The following is a 23778-nucleotide window of genomic DNA, read 5'->3' on the forward strand; positions in this document are numbered from 1 at the left end:
ATCTGCACATTAACTGCCTGGCAAGTTAGGAGTACTTCTGTGACTCAACTTTTAAATTGCTTACCTACTCACGGCCAGTTCCTCCTGCATTACAGCAAATGCAAAATGTAATTTTTGAAAGGAGAGCTGTATTCTGTAAAAGTAATCTACTCCTTCATTTAGAAAGGACACATTAATTTTTTTGTAATACACATACACAAAAAAACCCCAACGCTCCTACCCATGCTCACTTTTTAGAGATTTTATTCTGCCAGTTGTGAGGAAACCCATCCTACCTGTAGCCATCCAAAAGTCTGCTCTCTAATCTGAGCTAGTCATCCAGGCTCCATGTTAAATCAATACAGAGATAGGCACCTTCAAAGACCAAGAGATTTAGATAGTGGGATGAGTATCTCAGCATGGAATGAATTGCCTGCAGAACTGCCTCTCTCTCTTCCCTCCCCATCCCAATTTATCTATAGGAGCCTAGATGACTGATTGAGACTACATGCCTAACTTCTAGATTACCAGAGTCGGATAAGATGGATCCCACCCTAAACGTTTGACCTCTGAGACTGTTTCTGGCTATAAATAACTGTTATTTAAAATATACCACATGAAAAGAAAAAGTGTTAAATTAATTAAAAACAAACACATATTTTCCTGTGACACCTCTGAAGCCTGAAAACATTTTCCTATGCTCCAGAAAAGTATCTTGACAAGTTAATGCAAAACTTAAAAAACTTGGATCTGACACAGTAGGAAAGCTCACTTACCTCCTTTTCTCTATGCATAAAAAAAAAGTAGGGGAGATTCAGACCTGGTAGTTTTAAAAACTTTAAAAAACATCTACATTTGAAAATCTCGCTAGAAGACACTTAAAAAAACACAAGTAGGGATTAGAACTTCATCAGGAGTGCTCCCGAAAATCTCATTAGTCTCCCACCTATATCTTTGGGAATCTCTGCTTGTCCTAAGAGTAATATTGTGCATGATCAAATAAGAGGCCTGCCAATTTATTAACTGCAGTTAATATCCCTTTTTCCCAATAAATCTAGGTTAAATGCAAAACATATTTTGGTAATTTTTCTCTATGTATCCATAAATTTCAGGTATTTTAGCAAAACACTAAATGATAGTTTATACATTTCAATCAAATTTCAATTTCTAGCTAAAGATGAGCTCAGCACAAATCTCAAAACCTAACCGTATCATAAACAGTAATTCTTCATTTTTTGATGTTGTAAGTTGAATAAATGTCTGTTAACCTATAGTAGCTTCAATTTGTAAAGTTAAATAGTATTGCTCTGGGTTTTTTAAGAACCAAGAGAGGTGTAAAAGGTATTTGCATAACGTTTTAATACTTATACCAACAAATAAGCACAAACCCTTTCCTTTAGAAAAAGTCTGACAAAATTAGAGCACCTCTTACAAAGGTAACATATTTGGAAGCAAATAATTTGGGTTCTGTATCTCTGGCTTTATCTACTTCCATAACCAAATTCTCTTACCTTATTTTCTTAAGCATTCCCCAAATCATGACTGCTTTCACACAACTTCACTTATCTAAGACACGCAACCTACTTGTAGATATCACTGGCTCCTTTGGCCAGGCAACATAATTTCTACAAAGTTGGACCAGTCATTTGGTATGGAAATGCATGGGCAATGGGGAAAAAAATTCAACATTATTACAAGAGACCATGTTCCTGCTTACAGTAAACAAAACATTTGTAGTTAAGTTGGAATCAGAAGATTTTATAATGGCTGCTCTGTCCCTTGACTGCTAACAGAGCAGTTCCCCAAAAGATTCTTCTGTGGGAGAGGAGATGTTAATTAATTTACCACACTGCAGGTAGAGTTTTAAGTCTTATGCTTTATAAATATTGGTTAATTTCTTTTTTCTTTCCTCATTTCTACGGGAAAATGGAGATGGGAAGAGATTAGGCAAGTGGGTTTTTTAAGGGAAGCAGAAATAGGAGTAGGAACAGACTTGCTTATAAAGTGTGTACTCTACCTTTTGAAGACATTTCTTCTTAGTCCACAGTATCCAGTCTGTCTGGTTGCTGCATTGACTGAACCTGCATCTGCCAAAAGCAACGCAAAGTTGACAAACTTTTATACTAGAGGCCATTATTCCAACAGAAGCATTGCATGGAGGAGTGCCTTCCTTCCCAGTAGCAATTGTCTACGCCATGTTCTTCCACTTTTCATTTTGTCAGCATTCCTGCTGTTGCAATGGAAAAGTCGTAGTGGGGTAGTATTTTAGTTTTTCTTATCAATCACTGAAAACAGGGAGAAGTCAGCTATAAAGTATACCTGCAAAGAAATTACAGACCGTCATTTAAGAATCGCTGGCAAAAAATCTAACCTGGTTAATGAGGAAGAGGGTAACTCCTAAAGAACAAGCGTGACAAAAGGTGCACCATTCCCTTGTTGTTAAAATTAGAATTTCACCACAAATAGTAAGAGGACAAGTAAATTTCTATTCCCTGCTCTTCTTTTGTTCACTAAAGTTCAGTATGAATTTGATGAAGATAAATTCCTTTTTTTTTTTTTTCTTAAGATACATAGCTATAAGCATATTATAGCCTGTTTCATTTCAGGTCAGCCTATTTGCAGGGTTAATACTATTATTCTGGGTAGATCTTGGCGTTCTCTATTGGGTCTGAAGTATCATAGTCTTACCTATTTCCAAAGCTCTGTGTGTGAGGTAGAATCACAGTTTACAAGAAACTAAGTGTGATAATAGCATTATTGTCAGTGAGTAGCACTATGAACAGTACTTGCAAAATAACTTTAAACTGACAAAGTATTACCTTGTGATGCTAATAGATTTTTTCCATAGGACCAATTTACTAAAAGAAGCAGAAGGTTTGAGCTATCACAAAGCTGACACCAGAGCCTGCAAATACACTGACAAGGATGTGCAATGAAGTCTTAGGCATGTATCTATTAAGATAATTCACACAATTATCTGTTATAGAATCTTAGATTAATAGGTTACATTTAACATACAGCTCATATTTGAGATTAATATGCTATTATCACTTAAGCTCAAAAACTTACACAAACAATATCAAAGCTCCTCTCAAAAACTTCCTAAGCTACCATTCTTTTCACTCCTAGCCGAAATCTGTCACGGTCTTCTACAAATAAAGTAACAAAGACTGGAAACCAGCCATTTACAGAAAGAGTTGAAGCATTGGGTAGGTCCGCGTATTTTGTAGATTAGGATTTAAGACTCACAGCAATATGAAATTTGTCTACATTGCATGTGTTGCAGTACTAACATATGGCGATGTTTTGACTTGTAGTTGAGCCTGACTTCTTCCAAGCTGTTAACTTTCATCTTGCTGTTGTAGCTCTACAGAATGAGACACCCGAAAATGAAGAAACTAAACCTTACTCGCAAACACGAGACCAACTCTCATAGGAGCCTGACATCAGGGTCCTGGACAGTAACACTTTCTCTTCTGCTCTTCGGGGGAGTTTTGTACATCAGACAGGTGTCACAAGTAACGCGCGGGCGAAGGGGCGGTAAAACGAGGGTGACGCTAGCCATGACGTTATTTCAGCCACAAAGAACAGCTATGCACTCAGGTGCGTTTCGGTAGACCGAGAGAGGCTGTTGGAAGGCGACCTTCCCCGCGCACCCGCCCGCCGTAGCTCCCAGGCACGGGTTGACGCCGTGGCGCGCCCGCCTTCCCGCGGGAGACCAGCAACCCCCCCGGCCCCGCTCCCACCCGCCAGGCCCCCGCACGCCCGGCGGGTCGCGCCTCGCTCCTCCGCGCCCCAGCGCGGAGCTACAGCGGCCGCCCTCCCGCGCAGCAGTGGAGTGGGGCCGGGCGAAGCGGAGCCGCCCCGCCGCCACCCCTTTCCCGCATTCCGGGGGCAGAAAGCGCCTAGGGCCGCTGCCCCTTCCTCCACCGCCCAGGAGGGGCCCGTGGGCAATCTGCCCCGGGCAGCCCGCCCAGAGCAGGCAGCGCCCGCCGGGGGCCCGGCCCGGGGGGAAGGGCGGCACAGCACCGCGGGGAGGAGGAAGAAGAGACCGAGCCCGGAGCGGGGCCGCGGGAAGAACCGGCGGGACAAGACCCACGCGAAACACAGAGCTGGTGGGGAGGGGGATGGTGTGTCACGGCGGGTCTGCGAGGGAAACCAGCCCCGGCGAGAGGAGGACACGGGTCCCGGCCCCGTAGCGGCGCCCGCCGTCACGTGCGGCACCGGAGTGCGCGCCCGCGCGCCTCCCCGCGCGGGCCGTGCGCGCGCCTCCCGCCGCCGCCCCGCCCCCGGCTCTTCCCACCTCGGCCAATGAGGAGGCGGCGGCGGTTAACCCCTGGCTGGGCGGCGCGGCGCGGGCGGAGCGGAGCAGGAAGCGCCGAGGGAAGGAGGCAGGGAGGCCGCCGCCGCCGCCGCGCTGAGGAGGAGCGGGGGGTTGGGAGCCCGGCCGCCGCTGCCGCCTTCGCCTTTTCCTTCCGCCCGCTGTGGGGAGCGAGGCGCGCGGGAGGCACCTGTCACAGCCGCCAGGGCGAGCGCGGTGTCCTCCGCGGTGAGAGGCGGCGGCGGCAGGAGAGGCCCGGGCACGGCACGGCGGCAGCCTCGGCGGGGCTGGCTGGGGGACGGCTGCGGAGATGATGCCGGTGAGTGGGAAGGGGTTGAGTTCGCGTCGTCGCCTTCCCGGCCTGGCGCCGCTCTGCCGGGCGGTGGGACGCCTTGCCTTTTCCTGCGGGGCCGGCGGCGGCGGATGGAGCGCGCGGCGCCGCCGCCGTCATCCCCGCCTGTGCCCCGGCCAGCCGGGGCAGAGGGCGACGGTGCTGCGGAGCCGCCGTCGGTCTCCCCGCCGGGGGTGGGGCCGCCGGTCACCGTCGTCCCTGGCTTCTGGGGGGGGGGGGGACACGACACGCACGACCTACTCCCGCTCCTCCCCTCAGCGCGGGGCTGCCGCCCCCCTCGCCGGCCGAGCTGCTCTCGGCGTTGCACCGGCCGTGACAGGTCGAGGGCCGCGTCCCCCCTTCCCCCGGCTCTGCCCTCGCGTCTGCCTGACAGGGCTCCTTCCCCGCCCCCCCAGCGCCCTCCTGCGCCCGCGGCAGTTTCGGCGGGGGGCAGCGGGGAGCGCGGGTTTCGCCGTCCGGGTATCGGCCGGCGGGACGACCGGCTGCTGGCCGCCGAGGCCCGATGTGAGGCGCGGGTGGGTTTTCTGTTTGCGTGAGGCGGTACGCGGGGGGTGGGGTAGGGGTGTGCGTATGTTTGTTTGTGTTGGTTTTGCCCTTCCCCACACCGATTCTTCGCCGCCCGGGTGCGGGGAAGGGTTAAGCGGTCCCGGGGCAGGCGGCTCCGGCCCTTGGGCCGGTTGTCCGGAGAGTGCAGGCGGCAGCTTCATTTCAGTCTCGCCACCTCCGAGGGAAGGGTGGTCTCCCTCCTGGGCTTCTGCCACCTCTTCTGTGAAACAGTCGCTTATTTATCGAAGATAAAACCTTTCATTTTCCCGCAAACAACCTTGATTGTCTTCTGTGACAGAATCTCCGTTTCCTTCCCCTCTCTTTCCCTCCCCCTTTCGCTGTGGCTGATGCAGTGGTCAGAAGAGAGTTGTTCTTGATGACTGTTCGTTTTATGACAGGATCCTCTGAGACTTGAGTAATAAACAATTACAGTCTTTTTGCTGATTTCTTTCAAACTGTTTGATCTCAAGTGTGGGTTTATGAGATACTCCCTTATATGGGGTATCTCCCATGTTTTCTCTAATTCCAGTAGAAATGAGCTTTTTATTTACAGTTCCTCTGCAGCGTTTGCAACCAAAGCACTGCAGCAGAATGCTTCTCAGTGAGACTATTACAGACATCTTTTACAAATTTCATTGTTCTAACTTTTTTTAGTGACTGAGAGGAGAAAATAAATAGCTCAAACTAGATATAAAATTTCAGACTGAAGAGTGCAGGTAGTGTTTAAAAAACAGGTATTATAACAGGCTTCTTAATATGACATGCTTTTTAACTTCCAACTGCTAGGTATCAAAATATTCTATTGATACTGTATAAGAATTTCAGTGCATTAGGCAGGCTGGAAACCAGCAACAGAGTTCATTGAGTTACAGGCTTGTTTCATAAACGTATGGATGTTAGCTTGTAAAAACAAAAACAAGGTGACTGTCAGCTTTTTCAGCTCCCATCACAACTTAGGTTATGCTTTACATACATAAAATTCTTACTGAAAACCTAGCATGCCAATGACAGGCTAAGTCAGAACAAATGTATTTGCTTCCCATTACTAACCCGTGTATGACATTAGCCTGAAACCCACACAACTTCCGTAGTGCAGTGACTGACTTTTATAACAAGTTTTTTTTTTTTACCTACTTGAGTGTTTCTGCCAGTGTCTCATGTTACCTTCATGGTTGTTTAAATGGAGCAGTTGTTTGTGCTTATTGGAAGGTGTTATTGAATTCAGACTTCTTATGTTTTTGAAACACTCTTCAAAGCATTTTTAATACTGATGGCTGAATTTTAATGAAAACAAATCACCTTGCTACAATGGTAGTAATGTTGCAGATTAAAGCTTATTGAGTCTGAATCCTAAAATAATAAATATTTTACTTTTCTGAAGAGCTTTTAGATGCTGTTATGGACAGCCTATCATAAGGTAGTCAGGAATATGTCTATTTAAGTGGACACTGTGACAGTGCCTTAAGTCTTCCTGTTTCTCATCCCAGCAATTTTATTTATGGACTGCAAGGATGAAAAAAACAACCCCATTTACTGGAATAATCAACATACAATATCAAAATAATGCGAACATATGGCTGTAGAACTGGACCAAATGTTTTGGGTTTTTTTACTTGAGATTTTGTATTCTGAAAAGGGAAAAGCTAGAGATGTAAATTGTTATATGATGGAATTCCTTGAATTCATATTCACAGAAGCTTTTTTCCTCCCTGATCCTGGTGTGGTTTATGGGTTTTGTTTGGGTTTTTTTTTTTTATAATTAACAAAAGTATATAATAGCAAGAGGAGAGACTTTAATACTACTAGACTTGAGCTGTTGTAACAAGTGGGTATCACTACAGTTTTGTGTCAAGAAATTAAAATGAAATGTTATCAAACTTTTCCAGTTTCTTATGACTTGCATTTATCAGATTTGAAGTAATTGATTGAGGCCATTTTTGGATTGGTAATTTTTTTACATTCTGTACAACCATTTTTAAGAATGAAGTCACATCTGAAGAACAGAAAATGGAATTATCTGTGTTCTTCCTTTCCTGTGTTTTGTCGATTCTGCCCCCCCCCCGCCCCCCTTGGGGAACAGGGTTACTTCTGAGAAGTTTTTATCAGTTATGATTTCATATGTGACCAGGACACCACCCTCTCTGTTCTTTAGCATCCTTTCCATATAAGTTCATATTGTTCATTCTACTTTCTTTTTGAAAAATATAAAAATAACTACATTCTTGGTCCTGAACACAGTTGGGCTTCAAGAAGTAATAATGACGTGGACTTCACTTTTCTCACCCGTTGTTTTTTGCTTTGCTGACAAGGCATGTCCATCATAACGTCTTTCTTTGCCTTCAGGACATAAGAGCTATGTGTATGATGAGCTTATGATGCTACACTGAATATCACCTCTACTAAGGAACTTACTAAAAGAGTTGCTATCAGTATGCCTTGAATATAGGGTTGATTTTTTTTTTCACTGAAAAAGGTTAGTATTTATTGCATTCTTAGAATAAAATGTGCAAACCCAGAGCTATGTGATATCCTTTCAAACAGGAAATCTTTTGGGTTAAAACAGCCACGGTTTTATTTTGTTTGCAAAAATGTTGTGGATGTAGCTCCTCTTTCAGCCACATAATCGATAACCTGTTTGGAGGAGCCTAATTATTTTTTGGTTTTGTTTTTTTTATTCTGCCGCAGTAGGGTTTTTTTGGTGGGACTTTAGACTTTGTTTTTGGAAGAGTGTTGGAAATTTTTCCTTAAAGAATGCAATTAATGCTTTTTCTTCTTGGATGGTAGTTCCAGAATGGTCTCTGCTGACAAGTATTAGCCATATTCCTTGGACACTAGGGTGCAGACAAGAAAAAGCCACTTAGGAGGAGCACTGTTTTCCTACTTGCAATGAGAACAGTGGAAGAAGGAACTGCTACAGCTACACTTCCTATTTTTTACCTAAATTTTGGGTATCTTTCTTTTACAGCATCTGTGAGGTAATGTATCATGCCAAAGGCATAGAACTATGTAGGGTCTGTACACCATCAATAAAGTGATAAGAGAGGCGATGGTGGATGCTGTGTAAGAAATTGTGATGGACTGAATCTCTTAAGAGGAATAGTTAGTATTGCATATTCCCCTAGCACCTATTGCTGCAGAGCTTTCCTGGTTTTGCCTTTACCGTAATTGGGAGAAAAGAGCATCAGTGAGGTTGCAGCCAGCATTTGCATTTTTGAATGCATCTAGGAGGAACCTTGTGGGAATTTGTGCGAGGCTTAGGTCAAAGACTTGTTGGGCACGATCAGGTGGATGTTTTTGGTTTTTTAATAGAAGTGAGAGTGAAAAGTTTGGAGAGTGTTTAGTGATTTTTTTTTTTTTTTTTTTTTTTTTTTGGTGTAGTTAATTTTGTGTGACACTGCAACTCATCTCCGAAGATGACCATGACTGATGCATATTTTATGTTATACTAGACAATATACAAGTGGATCTTGAGTATTGCAGTGCATTAATATCTTAATTGCTACATATGTTCCTGACCTATGAAGACAGATAACATGACTGATAAAACACAAACCAAAGATGGGTATCTGCAGTAGTTATTTTTGAATTAAGCTATCTTCCAGGTGAATTAAGAAAAAGGGTTTTTTGTTGGGGTTTTTTGTTGTTTGGTGGTGGGTTTTTTTTTTTTTCAAATGAGTACACAGTTGTCATGTATTCAGTCTAAAACCTTTCCCAAAAAGTCCAAGTGAGCATTGCTTATTTATAATCTAAAACCAAAATATTTTCAAATCACTGTACACTGTTCTCTTCCCTTAGGAAGGTGACTACTAATACAATTCTATGTTGTGAAAGTCTAAAGGAAGATGTGTCATTTTAATACACTTAAATTAATATTAGGAATTTCCAGTGATGTTGAGATAAAATATATTGCAATTCAGAGCTGTATAGTTATCAGCAAAACTGATATCATCCTTGTTTGCTGGATAAATCTGAACTGACTGTAGAGAATAATTTGCAAGTTTATCAGCCATTATTAATGAAGTTATTTATTGCAGCAAAGCTTAAAGGCCATTTCATGGCTTTTTGGATCATGTCACTGTGGTTTTTAGGATGACAGAATATGTCCTATTCTGTGGTAAAAATAAGTTCATCAGCTTCACCATGTCAATGAAAAGTACTATTTATAGGCTACTCTAATTGAATATTTAAATATATTTAATAGATACATGTGGATTCTAATGAAACATATGAGAAAATTTTAAGGGAAAGGATACTCTCTATTAGTTTCTCTTCATATATTAACATAGATGAGATTGTTGCCCATTGCAGACTTCAGAGAGAGTAGGTATTTATTTGACAACAAAATTCCGTTCCACCAGATCAAGTTATATTAATCTAATAAATCCAAGTTTGCTGTGAAATATATTATATAAAAAAAGTCTATCTTATTTTATTTATATTGAGATCTCATACAGCTGTGGAACAGCCCCTGTTATGCTAAGAGTTGTCCATACATAGAATAAAGACAGTGCCTTTTTTGAAGAATCTGCAGTCTAATGCTTGGTTTTAAAATCAAAGTTCACATTTATTATCTTTTTAAACATTCAGGGTGTTTAGATCTAATTTTTTTTGTCCTTACAAGCTGGAGGCATCCTCAAAAATAAAAAATAATTGTTGAGAATGGAGGTTTGAAGAAGCAACAAATTATTGCCTAATTGGGGGGGGGGGGGGGTGTCTTGCTCCCTTTCCATCATGGCTCACTGTTGGAATTTACAAGTCTTACGTGTTTGTCTAAATTAAAAGCTTAGTATTACCATACATTAATTACTAGCACAGGATAGCTCAAAATACTTTAACTGAATATGCTAGCCTGGGATATGGAAGATTCATTCTTAGGCTTGTGTCAGACCCCATTAAAGTGAGATTTAAAAATTTTTTTTTTTCTTAAATTGGAATATGATACTAGGTGATTTCAAATATCTTTAAAATCTTCCTTCACTTATGAACAGCTTGTCCATCAATCTTGAATCCAGTGTCTCACTGATTCTTAAATTATAAGATTTTAAAGTAAATAAATATTATAAAATATTAACACTTAAGGTTGGTACATTTTGCTGGTAGTTTGGAAATATGTCACTAGAATTAATTAAACTTGGAAGCACATAATAATCTCTAATGTATTAGGCAATATATCTGTGGAACGTACTCAATGTTTTGAGCTTCTGAAAGCAATTTTTTTATGACAGACAATAATAGAATAATATTGTGCAATAATAGACACCATCTTTCAGAAGTAGATTTGTGTGTCAAAAGCAACAATGCTATCAGGAGGAAAAAGCATAAATTCTATAGTAACTCAAAGGACAAACAAGAATATGAACTGCTTAGTGGAGGAAAAGAATTATTTTGAACATCAGTTTTCAGTCACTTTACCTAGATTTTAGGTCACTATTTGTTTTCTTAAATCTTGCTTAGAAGCAAGTACGTGTAATCTTGCTTGTATCGGAGAGTGCAGGTTTATCATTGTGGTGCAGTAGGATGTTGGAGCAACTGAATTCCTTTCAGGGCTGAGGTTTCACAATAGGGATGAGCTGGGTTAACCATTTCCTGTGGCCGGTGGAAGAGGCTCTGTTTCCTCTTCCTTGCTGCTCATTCCCACCATTTGCTTTGAATGGACTGCACTGCTTGTCTCAAGTATGCTGATCCAGGTCACTAACAATGTAAGAAATAGTTGTATCCAAAGAATGCTGAAGAGATATATGTACACACACATATATGTGTGTGTGTGTGTATATATATATATATATATGTATTTTGCCAGACTAGAGCGTTAAATCAGCTTACATTGTGACTATTGTATTGTCTATGTTGATAGAGGAGGGAGCAGACTGCTTGGCTGAGATCTGTAATGGAGAAGGGCATAGGGAAGTGGAATCTCTCCCTTTCAGTATTTTTGTTTATTCAGTTTAGTTTATTGTGGAGGTGTACCCCAGGTCACATATTTTGAATTTTGTTCTCTGGCTATTCAGCAGATGAGTAGAACAGTGAAATGAAACTAAAGATCTCTGCAGTGCAGTAATGTTGTTACTTCAGAGATAAGTTCTAGTTTCACCAGTTTTCACCTCTTTATTGGGTATCCAGTAACACTTTACATTTTCGCTGAAACAGAAGGAAGGAAGGGATACTGGTTTTTTGGTAAAATGTGTGGTCTTTGAGGAAATCTTGAGATACAAATATAAAGTTGGGACCAAAAAAAAAGGCAAAACGATGAAGCTTGGGTTGCAGTTGCTAATGTGCCATAATTTTTTTTCCCCCACTTTGCAATATTGCATTCCTTCTGATTTCTGCCTATTATTTCCTTATACTCTAAGATTCATAATTTAGCCTAGTTCTTCAGTAGTGGAAGTACAATTAAGATTTTTTTAGTTTCCAATTCATTGCTTTGCTTAGCAGCAGAATTCTATTTATGCGAGGAGACTTTAGTTAGAAAACTATTTTATTTAAGGAATTCCAACTCCAGCAGGAAGCAATCTAATCTAAACTTGCATATGTTGCAGACACTGTATTTAACCTATGTATCCTTATGTCTACTTTGACAAAAGGATTTCAGCTTTCACATGACTAAACTATTGTTTGTAACTTGAGAATGGGGGAAACTGAGGCTTCAGTTTTGTGTAGGTGAACCTGATGTAACTGCAGGGGCTGCTGTAGCCCTGCCTCCCTGCTGCCCTCTCTCTTGTATTGGCTCTGGTATTTATCTGATTTTGTGCTGAGCTGTTTCAGGATGCGAACTCAGCAGGAAGTTGCTTGTTGCTTGCCTTTTTTTTTTTTTTTTTTTTTTTTTTTTTTTTCAGGATACTTTTCTGCCAGCTGAGCACACTGAAACCAGCTCGGTGCAGGGTCAGATAAGCACTGGAACCAGCACAAGAAAGGGCAGTGTGTAGATTGCAGGAAGGATGTAATCAGTTTTATCAGTTTAGGTTGTTAGGATTTTTCAGCCTGAAACAACTCTGTGGTGGTGAATGAATATGGTGAGATATATCTAGATGATTTTGGTATGTAATCCATGTCCCAAGTGGCAAAGAAGAGTAACTTCCCTGCTCTCTGAAATCAAAACAAGAAAACAGTACAGTGCCCAAGGTCTCTACCAGGCTGCTCTAGGAGAATTTCTCTGATCCCAAATCCCATGGGTTGACCCCATGCACATAAGCATATTTCATTGACTAGCATCTGAATTAATTCTGTGTTCTACTCTCCTGGGAGCCAATTTTTGACACTTCAAGACCAGCAAGCCTTGCTCTTCTAAAAACCAGAATGTATCTGTCCAGACCTACTAAGGTGAATAGCTGAGAATTGTTGAGAGTTATAGTATTAGATGAAAAAAGCACTAGACAGGGCTGCGTTATTAATATGTGGAGAAAAGTATTGCCTGCATTGCTCTCTGATGTTTAAAGGAAAAGAAGTAGGGCGGTTTGAGACTAGCAAAGTTTACCATAGCCATTAAGTACAGGCTTACCTGCATATAAATATTTTTTTTTTAATTTCTCAAAGAAGCTGGGTTAAGTGATAGTTTAAAAATAACAGGTACAGTTTAAGTTGAGGAGACATACTTTGAATGCATGTTTGCATGAGAAAATCCTTTTCTAATCCTGTTTCCTAATGCAATTTGTCTAATTTATGATTCAAGACAGTGCTGCACCTGTTGGCATTCTTACTTCTGTTCTGAAGGTGATACTTTCAACATACTTACAGTACTTTCAAAATAGTTCAACCTCTTCTTTCCTACCTCCTCCTCCACCCATGCTTACTACTTTAAAAAAAAAAAAAAAAAAACAGGCTTCAGAAAGTGTATCTGGTTATCTTGTAAAATCTTAACCAGTGTGTTGGTCAAAACCTGACCTGAATCTATCCCATCTATCCAAAGATAGGGGTTTTCAAATTACTTAAATTCAAAATGTTGTCATAATATGTCTTTAGTTACTAATGTCTCAATCACTTCATTTGAAAAGATATAGAATAAGGAGAGGATATTTGTGCATTGTTATGGTATAATTGATGTCTGTAAAATGATTGGCAGGCTGTTAGCGTTTTGCAGAGAGAAGAATGTGATAGCCAGAGCATATACTGTGTGATGATGTGGGCAGCATAGGAAACTAGTATCTCTAATAAGTTTAAACAGTTCCACTAGTGATTACTTGCCTGAAACTGTAAGTTACCCACTGACAGTTTAGCTAACTTATTATTTGGGCATCTGAGAAAGTACTAGCATCTATGAACTGACAGCCATTTCATACAAATCCTGTAAGATAATTTTTATAGTACATGGCTATGTTAGATACTTAGCGTAGTCAAATACATACTTAGAAATAGTCCAACAGGGTTCTTAGTGTTATTGCTGTTCAGATACATTGCCAGAGAAGTGGTTAGATTTTCCTCCTGTGTATTTAAAAACAGGAAGTTCTTGGAATTGAAATTTTGGATGATTCTGCAGGCTAACAAATGGGTTAATTGCTATTCAGGCTCCAAACAGTTGGACTGTATGTACACTTTGGGAGATTATTGAATTCTTGAAACAGTGTCTTATAAAAATAAACTATGAAACTCATCTCTGTGTGCAGCTTCATCTCTGCATGCAGCTCTGAATGTCTCAGCGTGCCTGATGCTTAATTTCCTTACGGAGTGCTTTATTGTCCCAAATTATCTAAATTTCAGAAAATTTTAGCTGCAGGTCTGAATCATGTACTTCTGATAGTGGAAAACAGATCTGTAATGGTTGACCTCCTTTACACTTCTAAATCATGTCAGGATCAATGCAATTATTTTAAAACCATATCACATGGATTGGTGTCTATTCTACCCCATGTCACTTGGAAATCTTGTCAGTCCTTTTCTGAATAGTTTCTTGGTGTGCTAACAGTGCAATGTATTTACCATTTTATTGTCATTTATCACCACTTCAGCAAGAGCTTATTGGATATGGGAATATGCTATAAAAATCCAAGCTTTACATTGAAACAAATCAGTTTCAAGTCTGCTGCTTGCAATGCCCCCCCCCCGCCCAATTCCTGACTGCAGCACTTTATTTTTACTTTTTTTTTTTTTTTTTCAGATGGTAGAGAGCAGTAGTATTTGTTTTTGTAGCACTGATAGGAGTTAAAGTGATGAAGGAGGTTTAAATCAGTTTAAACTCTGAATTATAAACTGCTTTGTTTACCCCGGCGTGATTTTGGAGTCCAACGCAAATACTTATATTGAAATAATTAATTCATGTATCAATTACTGTGCTTCTGCTCATTTTTAGCTAAACATAAAGAACTTTTGAATTTGATTCACTTTAACATTTACCAACCTTTACACTACTTTGATATCCTTTTTACAGTGGATTTTTTGTATTTATAGTACAAAATTATAGTCTGAAAAAACACTTTAAAAGACATAAAAGACACACTAAATAGGAGGATTTACTATACAGTGTTTCTGATACGGTATTTTTGTGTTTCTGGGTGGTTTATAACATTCAACATAAGAAATCTTTGTGATTTGAGCCTTCAGTGCATTACTGGATTACCCCCATTTACTGCTGCTCCCTTCCCCCGGTCATCTGAAGCTACCAAATACTGCTCAGTTCGCTCTCTGAGTTCTGAAGAACTGAGAGGCCTTGGCACAAAATTACAAGTAAGCTTGATCTGGAGTGTGCATGTACTTGCCTGTTTCTTTTCAGAAGCAGGAAAAAGCTTTTGGTCAGCTTTTTCTTATTATCTCACAAATGATACAGAAATTTTTCAAGCAGTGAGGTCTCAACACCCTCTTTTCTTCCAGTGCTCAGGGATGAGAGTGTTCTGATTGTGTCTGAATTTCTTTATAAACCTTTTGTCTTCCTTTCCCCACCTGAAGTGGGGACTAAAGTCATTCAGTCATCCTCCTTGTTTTGTTAAGTTCTGCAGTTTTCTTGTGAGAAAAGTTGTCTTCAAATATGTGAAAGAATGCAAAAATGTGAATGTTGCTATGTATGTTTTTATATATTGGTGTCTGTAGTCATACTGGAGTAAACAGTCTGATATGCTGGGGACTTAGGGATGCTACTGTGTTTATAATTTGGAGGGCAGTTGGTAAAATCACTTCCATACACCCCAGCCCCATACCCACCCCCAGAAAAGAGCATGCTAACCACAGTTTCTGTTTTGAATGTATGTATTTGAACGTATGTATTTGACACGTTTAAATCAAATTCTTTTTCACTTTTATTTTCTTTACCCTGTGATTGGAAAAAGGAAACATGCTCACCACAAATCATACTCTGCATAGGTTATTGAGGGTACAGTTGTTATAGTGTAATACAACATCACTGTGTTTAACTCAGTAAAATAGATTTAAGAAATACATAAACTTAGTTGTCAGTTTACCTAAGTGGAAGTGGTAAGTAAACCTAGGTACCTGCCTCATTAAGTATTATTAATTTACAATGACCTGGGAAAAATTAGATATTTTTGTTGTTGCTGGTTTTGTGTGTGTTTGGTTTTGGTTTTTTTACTTTTCCCAGTATTATCTATGGATTTTTTATTGATCCTACTGGAGAAACTGAAAGAGAATGTATAGAAAACAAACAAGCTGGGTTTTTAAAAATCTTTATCTTGTGTGCAAATTGTAACATGATAATTTTCATCTGGAAATAAGGTGTCTGTTTAAATTAATTTTCCACAAATGCAGAAAAGCTTGGCTTAGAGGGCCTCTGTGCAATCGTGCACATTTGTAGTTAAGCATGTTCAAAATAAGTAAATTGTACATTTGCATATTAGGCATTTATTGCTTATATAGCAGGAGGAAAGAAGTGAAAATAGTGAGAAGGTAAGATAGGGTGGCAAAGTAGAATAAAAGTTATTAAACCAAAAACCCCTTAATTTAAAGTTAGTGATACCCTGCATGCAGTGTTGTATTTTATTCCTTCTGAACTCTTGCTTTTCTTTATATTTGTCCATTACTTCTCTGTGTATTCTTAGTTGCTCACATCCACCAATTTTAATCTATAGCTTTATGTCAAGTAATTTTCCATTTTGTGTAGATATGTGATACAAAGTTGTGTACATTTTAGGGAATTATACTTTCAGTTTCACTTTTGTATTCTTTTTCCTACATCATTCCATGTGGTTTTCAGAGGTCATGAGTGACTTCATGTTAAAACACCTTAGTAAGATCATAGACTGCATTTACTTTCATACTGAGTGATTTACATAATCTGCAGATATATAGGTTTGCTAAATACGAGCTTTGTCACACAGGGCAGGTCCTCTTGGATTTTACATGGTTTTTCCATTTAACTTATGTCTATGAAATACTGCATGTACCTCGCCTCCTTCATTTAGAACATTCAAAACCTCTTTACATTTTTGGGAGGAGAATCCCCTTGTTTCTTTAAATTAGGATTTTGAGGTTTATAATATAAGCAGCCAGAGGTTGTGGTATCCTTATCTGTCTACATATATCCTAGATTTACATTTACCTACCTAACAGTAACAGTTATAAATCAGTCAGCCAAATAACTGCACTGGATCAGATACTCAATATGGAGACAATACATCTATGGACTGTATGAGAGAAAGTAAGGGGCTACACTGTGCTTGTATTGTTTTTATTATTTATCTGATGTAACAAACTACACACAGGTGTTTTCAGTTATTTCAGAAGGGAGGATGAGAGGATAAAAGGGAAAGTTCAGTGACACCTATGTTTATTTTAGTTCATATTCTTCTTTTGAAAGAACCCAATTATCCAATAGGGATGGCAAGCTTTAGAGTTGGACCATCCCATATATTTCTGGTCTAAATGTGTATGTCGTGCCTTTCTATTGTAGGTAAGGCTTTTATAAGTTTTGGGGGTTCGTTTAGAAGAATTCAGCTGGTAGCCATAGTTGGAAGAGTAGCACAATATGTGTTAATATAGGCCCAGCTTTTCCTCTCAAATATTTATTCATGTGATACAGTTTGTTTTTCTGGCAGATAAAGATACAATCTGGTTTTGGAGAACAACCAGATTAGATTTTTCCACCCTTCCAAATAAAAACAACCCTTCCCTTTTAAGAAATATCCTGCAGCTTCTCATTTATTTAAAATGTTCTCAGTTGCTAACAGGTTAATTTTTTTAAGTTGCAGCTTTTTATAAGTCTGAAATTATTCTACCAATTATATTCTCAATAAACCTCTCAACGTGATACATGTTTGCTGAGGAGGAAGGAATACTGCATGGGATTGGAACATTTTTGTTACCAACAAAATGCGTTAAGGGAGGACAGTACTATTTCTGAATGTCGAAGCAGGCTAAATACGGAATCTTACTAGCTTTTTCTTCTCTGCTGCTGCTTGTAGGGAAGGCTAATGTAACAATTCTGTGGCTCACAAATGAAGCTGAGAACCCCTTACTTTTCCCTTCCTGCAGTGAATGTGTATGGTGCTACACAGAAAATGTAGCTCATAGCTGTTTTAAGAAAGATGGGTTGTTCAGGTTCTGTTGATCTTTCATAGTATGGGTTGGATTCCCCCCCCCCCCCCCCCCCCCCCATCCCCTTGGGTCACTTGCTCACTCTTTCTCTCCATTTTCTCTATTAAGGGAATGGATCAGGCTGGAGAATATGCTTTGCCCCTGCAATTGTAGAGTAAGAGCTAAATGCACTGTTGGTGCCTTCTCTCTGTCTGTTCCCCACTCTGGATCCTGTATAGTGTTGACAGGAATGATGATAAACATTCGCTGTCCCTTGACATGAAGAGGCAATCAGAAACATAGTTTACCATTTTATATTCTCTGCTGCTTGAATTACGTCCAGCAAGAAGACAGACTTTGCCAAGAATGGAGTAGTGCTTGAACTATAGTATTTTTAGGCATAAATACGTGGTGGATTTGTTGTTGTTGTTTGTTTTGTTTTTAAGCTGGTTGGTCTTTTTAAGAAAATGTGTCGTGGAAATGTCTTTTGATAGTTGTTAGGATCATTTGCTCTTGGAACTTCTGCTCATATCATTGCCCCCTTCAACAGGAAAATCACTTTTGTCTCTTCTGAGACAGTCAGAGCCTTATATGTAAATTTATTTAAGATGAATACTTACTGTTTGTCATTATTATAATAGCAAACAAGGATTACTATTGCACAATGGAGAGGATAGCAGAACTCCTCTACTGCAACCTTGCCTAATTAGGTGAAACTTGATCTAGCCTATCTTGTTCCTGTCACAACTGTGGCCTGTCTTGTTTCTTTACAACATCTTATCACTGCTCGTCATTACTGCTTGAGTTCATATGCCAGTAGACCAAAAATACTCCATTTAAGTAGTTTTTCACTGTAGTTGTTGCACAGAAACTGTTCTTAGGTTTTAGCTCTACACAATATTTTTATATTCACTGCTATTTACAACTGTCCACATGAAGAATATTTTAAGGATGGTTCTTCAGAATATTATAAAAACATCAAAAGAGAAATCTTGGCTACCAGAAAAGGCTGGACTTCACTCTAAAAACTGGACAAAAGACAGAATTATAAAAAAGAAGGTGGGATTAAATTGCTTTTTGTTTATTTGCTGTAAAATTAAGCATTTGGGGGTTTGTTTTTGTAAAACTGAACAGTGTGTCCTTTTAATGGGTTAGAGTGTGCGTATGTGGAATTTTTACTTGAAGATCAGAAATTATTGCCTTATATGGGTTTCTTCTGTATATGAAATGTCTGGAATTTTTAATTTTACCTTGCATAATTTATTTGATTTCTTAATTATTATTATTATTTATGTTTTCTGATTCAGCCAAAATGGAGATCTAAGAGTAAAACAGAACAGCTTTTAATTTTTAAATCTGCCATTTAAAACCTAAAGAAATGCACTGGAAAGAGTTATTGTCTATTATGTGCAACTTCCACTCTGATGGAAGGAAAACTCTGCAGACTGCCTGTTGAATCCCAAAGGATGTATTCACTTTTCACTTTTTATATTTTTGCCAAGCCAGATAACGTTACAACTAAGATTGAATGGTTGGTATTCCCTGAAAGCAATACACTAAACAATCGGTATTTTGTTAATACTTTCTGCTCAGTGGGAGAAAGCTGTGGCAGTCCCTTCTTATTTTGCTCTATTGAAAATAAAAGAGTAGTGCTGATTCCAGTTGCAATATTACATACGGGTGTGTGTCTGTAGATTTCATAAAACTTGCTCCTTGTTTGTAAAATGAAAAACTGATGTTCAGTGCTGCAAATCACCTTTATTCATTGACAAAAAGGACAATGTCTAGTAAAAATGCTATGTTGGTTGGTTGGTTTTGTTTTGTGGTTTTGCTTTTTTTTTTTTTGTTGGGGTTTTTTTTTTGTGTTTTGTTGAAAAGTTGTAAATGAAAAGACACAAATGTCTGTCTTTGTATCCTATACTTTTTTGATGAGATTATTTTCAGTGCAGTGGGTAGGTCAGGCTTTTCTGGAATTCAGTGGATTTTGGATGACTTTGCTGTAGCTGTTGACAAGGTCGAACACAAGACTATAGAAACATCAGCACCTCCCTTTCCTTAGCCTTGGCCAAAATATTTTTAATAATTTCAGAACACTCAGTTCTGTGATACAAGTTGTGGGACACTCTTGTTGCATGTGGACTTTGAAGATTAAGTTGTCTTTCAGGAAAATTAACCCAAAATGTCATGTTTAACCCTGCTTCAGTTTTGCCTTCTGTTGTCAAAATGAGCTTTCTTTCAAAGTAAATTACAGTATTGCTAATCCCAATATGCAAAAACCTTGAATAGGACTTCTCCCCATATCCCCACACAGTAAAAGTAAAATAGTCTTGTTGTTTTTTTGTCTTTCATATCTGTCATCTGGTTCTTGAGTCTTTGTGGGGGCGTCCCGTTTTGTAGGGTTTGGGATTTTAGGGGTTTTGTGTGTGTGGTGTATGGTTGGGGTTTTTTTTGGTGCGGGGTTTTTTGGTTGGTTGTTTTTTTGTTGATTTTGGGGTTGTTTTTTTTTTTTTTTTTTTTTAAAAACTGTTCCTTTTGATGAATACAACTTTTTTTTTTTCCTGACTTGAAAGCTGAGATTCTTATGTAACAAAATGATCTCTGAAGCTGAGTCGTCTTGGATTAATTTAATTTTGTTTTTAATTTATTTTAGCCAGTTCACCTGAGTTTACTGAATATTTTACAGCACTACAGTTGCGTTGTTCTTCAGCAACATGTCTTTGCAATGATTTGGAAAGTAAAATATTTAATAATATTTTTAAACATATTATTCATATCTCAGCTGATGAAATGAAATGGACACTTAATATATTAGGACTGTTGTTTCAAGCTTGTCATGCATTTGATGTATGATGTGCTGGTTACCTTGACAGATATGAAAGATTTAGACCTCTGAACATTAGCACTAAGTTGTGTTTGCGGTCTTGTACAATGAGACGTGGTTGTAGTGCCACAGTGATTCCTCCGTCCTTTTCCCTGGGGACTATGGGGCTACACCTGACCCTGTACTGGGTGTCCCCACTTCACACTCTGAACCATTTGGTTTGGAGGACCCTGGGTTGGAGATGTGAAGAATAGCAGAAATGTGGACATCATGTTTATATTTTATCAAAATAGAGCTGTAAGAGTTTATGGACAAATGGACATCAGGAAAGATGACTGCACCAATGTAGCTATTGTTGTGATCTGGAGTCTTGCTGTCCCCTGAACTTCTGACTTTTCCTGTGTATTACTACTGTTCCATGCATTTGCAAATGCAGTGTCTGCTGCAGTTTTCTAAAAGGAGTTTGGTAAGAATCCATTGTTTAAGGAATTCTCATATTAATAGGCCTAAACAACTACTAAAATATTTAGTTATAGCATGGGTATTTGCTAGTTTGTTAAATAGATTAGCAATTTGTTTTACTTTTTTATTTAATAATCAGCACAAAATTGATATGCCTGCTGCTTTTTATTGGTTTTTTCAAGGTGCTTTAGATAAATCTCATTGAAATTAGGCAGTCAGCATTAGATGAGATTTGTCATCCTAAGATTCACAGACAAAAAACATTCTAAAAGATAAAAAAGAGTATCCTTAGTGAAGCCAGCAAGTGTCGGAAGAACTCCAGGACTTCTTCAGAGCTGCTTGATTTGGAGGTCAGTCTTCTATTCTTGATAGATGGCAAAGACTCATTTGCAGTAGTCCTATAACAAATCAGAGAATACTGATTTGCAAGGTGAGAATACTTACTGTTATGTATTGAGTTGTCATGAACCTTGTAAGGGGTTTAGGAAATCCAGCATCAACTGGTTAGAGCAAAGAGTCTTTCAAGAAGAGTCTCCAACTTCCACCTTTTAATAATAGTTGTGTATATCATGAAAGATAACATATGGACCACAGTCTTCTAAACAGTGGAACAAAACAAAATTTCAAAGCCTTGTTCTGGAAAGAATAAAAATATCTCCATTTGTAATGTATGTTGCCTAACAGAGAAGTGTGCTCAGCAAGAACTTGGTGTATCTAGAATTATCCCTGTCTTCTAAAGTCTCTTACATGGTAACTAGCATCTTGACAGTCCTTTGGTAGAATTGTTTGCATCAAGGAGCAACAACAAGATCTCTTGCTGGTTCTCCAGATGTAGTGATTTAGGAATCAAGCCAACAGATAATATGATGCAGGGATGTTGAACTTTAGCAAATGCCAAATTACATTTTCCACTAGAAAACAGCAAAAGAGCACTTTTTATAGATTTATCTAACTTCAGGCTGTGTTGCTTTAGCTAATGATGTTAAATTCTGTGCTCAGACAGATTTCCTTTTAAATTAATAGTTTTATTTGTAATGTAACCTCTTTTATTCTTTTAACTTGTCCCTTTTCAGCTATACCCATTTTCCATTCTGTAGCCACAAGTTTACTGCCTGTCTTTTAATTTATCCAAATCTCAGCTCCTGCTTGCTTTTAACAGAACCATCTGAATCTAAAAGAAGGCATTCCAATGTTGTGAAAAACAACAAACAGCTTCTATAAAGATTATGCCTGGAGATAATGACTGTGACTCCTAATGTAACAAAGTGTAGTCTAAAAACTGATACAGGATTATAATGTCTAAATGATCGTGCTGCTCTCATCTCATTCTAGGCAGATGCTAGAATCTTAATGTTTGTTAGGTCAGTTGTTTTTTAGCCCTTTTCATATCTTGCTCCTCACAGCCTGTAGAACACCCATTCAAGTCAGTGGTTTGCTTGTGTTGTTTACACAAGTGAACTTTTAGTTGCTATTGTTTTCATTAGGTATTGTTTTCCTAGAGCGCTGGAAGCCTTTCAATTAACTACTACAATACCTTTCATTTAATAATATGTGGACCTATCTTGTTTAGTTGAAAATATTTAAATACATGATGATAGTTGATGTTTCCTTCCTGTAGCAAAAATGTTGGCTTATTTTTCTGCCCTACAAAAAGCCTGCCACTGAAAGAGTAAGAAGCTTCAAATTCCAGATCTGCAATTTATGCTGTAGCTTTTTATCTTTCAGTAACAAAGAGCAAGAACAAGACAGTGTCGTAAGTATCCCTTCAGTAAATAAATATCAGGTAGGTGTAGGCTTTTAAAGTAGTCTGAATTCTGTTGAACACCTGCTGTCACAAAGAGAGCAATGGCAGTAGTCCTGAAAGTCGGAGAGGAAATGTCTGTGTTTTTTGTCAGTTCTTTAAGCCACTGCATACATGTAGGCCTTATAAAAATGTAGGAAAATCTTGTTTAAGGGTTTCTTTTAATGCTGTGCTTCCATGTTTCTTTAGGAGGAGTTAAAGTTTTTTTTTTTTTTCTTTTTTAAACAAATGTGATTTCTATGCTCTAGCAAGAGAAGTAATTTTATAGCCCATCACTAAGTCTGTTGGTACAACTATTGTCTGACAACTATTTTTTTTCTTCTGGTTATGTTTTCTGTAGCCAAGTTGTCTTGTGCAGAGCCTGATGAAGGTGGATCTCAAGGTTGATCAATTTATTTTTTTTTCCTTTCAGTGATTGCAAAACGGCAAGTTAATGCAACTAGCGTACGAGCTTATGCAAAAAATGCTTTCGTGGGATAAGTATAGTTAAAGTACATTTAAGCAGCATTAAATTTTCAGATTTGATCAAAATTGCAAATGTTATGCAAGAATACTTAAAAATACAAACAAGCTAATATTAACCTTATAAATGCTTATCAATACTGAAATTTATGGTTTTAATGTTTGTTAGTAGCCCGTAGCTGAATGCTATACACTTTTAGTGTCTGAGACTTGCTCCCAATTTTGTGACTTCTTTTGCAGGCCATATGGAGGCACTTGGCTTCAAATTTGAAAGTGTAGTAGGAAACATGCTATTGGTTTCACAAGTCTGCATTTTGGCAGAAAACTTTACTCGTTTTTGTATTCTTTGCAAACTGAACTCTGTTGGTTGCACTACCTTTGTGAATTTTACTAATAGAGTCAAAAGGCATCACTGGGCTTTAAATTTTGGCCTGAACTCGAAGTTTGCACAGCTTGGATGTGAGGAGGGTATGACGAAATGTGTTTGGAAATATGGAAATTGAATGTAGTTATTTCTCACCCCATATATGAGGAAGGGGAAAAGATGTTAAAGGATGGAAATCTCCTGATGAAAAACACAGTAA

The 23778-nt window shown here is 38.9% G+C and overlaps 1 protein-coding gene across 5 annotated transcripts in view; it reads left to right on the forward strand.

Moving 5' to 3' along the window:
* The first annotated feature begins 4342 nt into the window (after positions 1-4342).
* Positions 4343-23778, forward strand: part of PPP1R13B (protein phosphatase 1 regulatory subunit 13B) — a 72932-nt gene continuing 53496 nt past the window's right edge. For 2 of the 5 annotated variants that reach the window (XM_030037032.2, XM_030037041.2), the window contains exon 1: positions 4709-5167. In XM_030037032.2, coding sequence (XP_029892892.1) covers positions 4724-5167 — 444 coding nt within the window. In that variant the 5' untranslated portion in view covers positions 4709-4723. The other 3 variants (XM_030037070.2, XM_030037051.2, XM_030037061.2) reach the window with 3 other exon arrangements.

This window comes from Aquila chrysaetos, chromosome 2 (assembly GCF_900496995.4).
Source record: "Aquila chrysaetos chrysaetos chromosome 2, bAquChr1.4, whole genome shotgun sequence".
In the NCBI taxonomy this organism is placed as follows: domain Eukaryota; kingdom Metazoa; phylum Chordata; class Aves; order Accipitriformes; family Accipitridae; genus Aquila; species Aquila chrysaetos.